The sequence below is a fragment of the Rhinopithecus bieti genome, unplaced genomic scaffold (genome assembly GCF_001698545.2).
Source record: "Rhinopithecus bieti isolate Rb0 unplaced genomic scaffold, ASM169854v2 scaffold_4129, whole genome shotgun sequence".
NCBI lineage: Eukaryota > Metazoa > Chordata > Mammalia > Primates > Cercopithecidae > Rhinopithecus > Rhinopithecus bieti.
This window is the reverse complement of record NW_016804391.1, coordinates 554,641-557,843: the sequence shown is the minus strand read 5'-3', so window position 1 is coordinate 557,843 and position 3,203 is coordinate 554,641. Positions and strand designations below refer to the sequence as shown.

General features: G+C 50.6%; 1 protein-coding gene across 1 annotated transcript; it reads right to left on the bottom strand.

The window, feature by feature from the left end:
* Positions 1-958: 958 nt before the first annotated feature.
* SLC50A1 (solute carrier family 50 member 1) lies at positions 959-3,034 on the bottom strand (the record flags this gene model as incomplete). The annotated part of the gene is made up of 4 exons (XM_017867780.1): positions 959-1,634; positions 1,716-1,835; positions 2,090-2,251; positions 2,846-3,034. Coding segments are annotated over 4 exons (573 nt in total), but the record flags the coding sequence as incomplete, so codon positions are not given.
* Between the last annotated feature and the right edge of the window lie 169 nt (positions 3,035-3,203).

The window sequence follows — 3,203 nt, the reverse complement described above, 5'->3', positions numbered from 1 at the left end:
CTATATTTTGCGTCTTGCTGGTGTTCCCATTTTTGCTCCCAAGGAGGCAAAGTCGCCTTCTCAAGATCTCTCAGGATGGAAATGACATTTCACTTTCTTAGACCTTTCAGCCCTATAGGAAGTACTTATTATTATTATTATTATTATTATTATTATTTTTATTTTTATTTTTTTTTTCTGAGACAGAGTCTCACTCTGTCGCCCAGGCTTGAGTGCAGTGGCGCGATCTCGGCTCACTGTAAGCTCCGCCTCCCGGGTTCACGCCATTCTCCTGCCTCAGCCTTCTGAGTAGCCGGGACTACAGGCGCCTGCCACCACGCCTGGCTAATTTTTTGTATTTTAGTAGAGACGGGGTTTCACCGTGTTAGCCAGGATGGTCTTGATCTCCTGACCTCGTGATCCGCCCACCTCGGCCTCCCAGAGTGCTGTGATTACATGCGTGAGCCACCGGCGTACTTCTTTTTTTTTTTTTTTGAGACGGGGTCTCACTCTTTTGCCTGGGCTGGAATGCAGTGGTGCAATCATGGCTCACTGCTGCCTCACCCTCCCGGGCTCAAACAATCCTCCCACCTCAGGCTCCAGAGTAGCTGGGACTACAGGCATGTGCCACCACGTCGCCAGGCTAATGTTTAATTTTTTGTAGTGACAGGGTCTCGCTGTGTTGCTCAGGCTGTTCTCAAACTCCTGGGCTCAAGTGATCCTCCTGCCTGGGCCTCCCAAAGTGCTGTAATTACAGACATAAGCCACCTTACCTGGCCAGAAGTACTTGCTTGAAGCCTAACTTCCATTCTTCATAACATCCAAGTTTTGTTCTTTTTAAGGCCTTTCTGGGTCTTTCCAACCTTTTGGTTCTTTGAGATACCTTTTCTGACCTACCCTACCAACCTGAGAATAACTGTGGATTTACCCTTCACCAAACCAGACAGGTTTAGAATCATGAGTAGAGAATGAACCATCATGGGCAGGGGTGGGGAACACTTTTATTTTAAGGCATATTCATATCGGCATATAAGGCATATTCATATCAGAATGGCATGATCTTGGCTCACTGCAACCTCCACCTCCCTGCTTCAAGCAGTTCTCCTGCCTCAGCCTCCCAAGTAGCTGGGATTACAGGCATGTGCCACCATGCCCAGCTAATTTTGTATTTTTAGTAGAGATGGGGTTTCACCATGTTGGTCAGGTTGGTCTCAAACTCCTGACCTCAAGTGATCCGCCCACCTTGGCCTCCCAAAGTGCTGGGATTACAGGCGTGAGCCACCACGCCCGGCCTTTTAAGGCATATTCTAAATATAGCACCCCAACCTCCAAAATTAAAAAAAAAAATCTCTAAAAAATAAACGTAATTTCATCTCTTAGGCCCCAACCAATCATCTAAGTAAAGCTCTTTCTTTGGTTCCTTTATCCTCAAAGTCATCTCTTGTTCCCACAACCCACTGCACCTGGGAAGCTGGACAGGAGGCCCAGCTGAAACAAGGAGGTCTCTTTGGTTCAGGTTGGCACTAAGGTGCCCAGTGGTCAGGTGAGCAGCCTCAGGTTTGCAGGAGCCAATAGTTCCTGTCTTGCTCCTGGGGGTACTTCCAGAAAAGCCAGAAGCGGATAAAGCTGGTGACGATTCCTGGAAAGTTGGACACCTGAAATCACAAGAACTGCTATGAGGAGAGGAGCCAGTTTTCTACCTTGCACCCCTGTCACCCCATCCCTGTTGTGCTTACCATGATGTAGGGATCTCTGAGTCGAAACCCATAGAGGCACCAGGAGGCAGAGGTGAGAAGGGTAGCAATGGTGAGTGGGTAGGAGAGACATTGGGTTGATTTAGTCTGAATGACCTTAGCCTGTGGGAAAGAATAAAAGACTCTCTTGGCCCAAGCACATTGTAAAGCTTCACTTGCCTAAGAATTTCCTCAAGAAAAAGGTCAGACACCCTCCCTGATCTGTCACCCAACCTTTCCTGCCTCCCACTCACCCACCTCTACTGCCTTGTCTCCTTCCAGGGTTTGGATCTCCCCTTCCTCGGGGCTGTAAGCCATAGTATGTGGCTATGAGAGCCTGACTCATCTCTCCTACCTCATTGGACATCCCCACTCACCAAGTCAGCCAGTGGTGAGAGGTACATGCTGATGGTGAAGACACTGCAGAAGAGGCCCAGCTGCTGAAGCCGGGCCTCAGGGTTGGGTACCAGGAGCCAAAAGTAGCCATAACCCAGGAGAAGGACCCCTAGCAAGGTTGCAGTCTGTAGGAGCACAACACGCTGCAGGGGAGAGAGTAGCCTTACTTCCAGACGTGCTCTCCGACTTCCCTGCTAGAGTTAATTCATCCTGCCTTCTCCCATGCTCCAATGGGGAAGCCAAACTGTCTAGGCCTCCAGCACTGCACTGTCACAGCTTCTTTCCCACCAACAGCTTGATAGGAAAGTCTTATCCACCCACAACAATGGAGACTTCTAGGGGAGGGAAAGATGTGTTTTTTTCTGTGTGCTTAGCACACACAGTAGGAGCTTAATAAATGCTTGTGTGATTGAGCAGGGAAGCAGAGCTAATCATCTCGTTCTCACCCACGGGTTTTGTCGGAGACAAAACCCCTTTCCCCTTAGCTTGTTGGCAGAAGCCCAGGGCAGGCAGCATAGGCATCTCAGGCTAGGCAGAGCTACCAGCCTTGCCTAAATGGGGGCAATGTGTTAATCTCAGAAGGCTGGCTTCATAGAGGAAGGGGACCTGCAAGCCTGGAGGGGCCTTCCTGGAAAGGGTGGCAGTGACAGCTGTTACAGTCTTCTAGGAAGTAGTGTTTGCCCTGCCAGCGAGGCAGGGCGTGCAGCAGAGAGGTGGGTCCAAGGGAGGGCGTCTACCTTCCGAGGGCAGTAATGCAGATATGCCAAGATATACAGGGTCTGAAGCGCAGCACCCACTGTGTTGACGACGATGAGGATCCCGTCTCCCTTCAAGGCCCCATAACTCAGCCAGCCCAGGTTGCTGCAGGGTGGAGGGGAGGGACATAGCTCAAAGGATTCAGTGTGAGAGGAGGACCCAAAGGGCCTCTTTCACTTTTTTTTTTTTTTTTTGAGACGGAGTCTTGCTTCGTTGCCCAGGCTGGAGTGCAGTGGCGCGATCTTGGCTCACTGCAAGCTCTGCCTCCCGGTTTCACGCCATTTCTCCTGCCTCAGCCTCCCAAGTAGCTGGGACTACAGGCGCCTGCCACCATGCCCG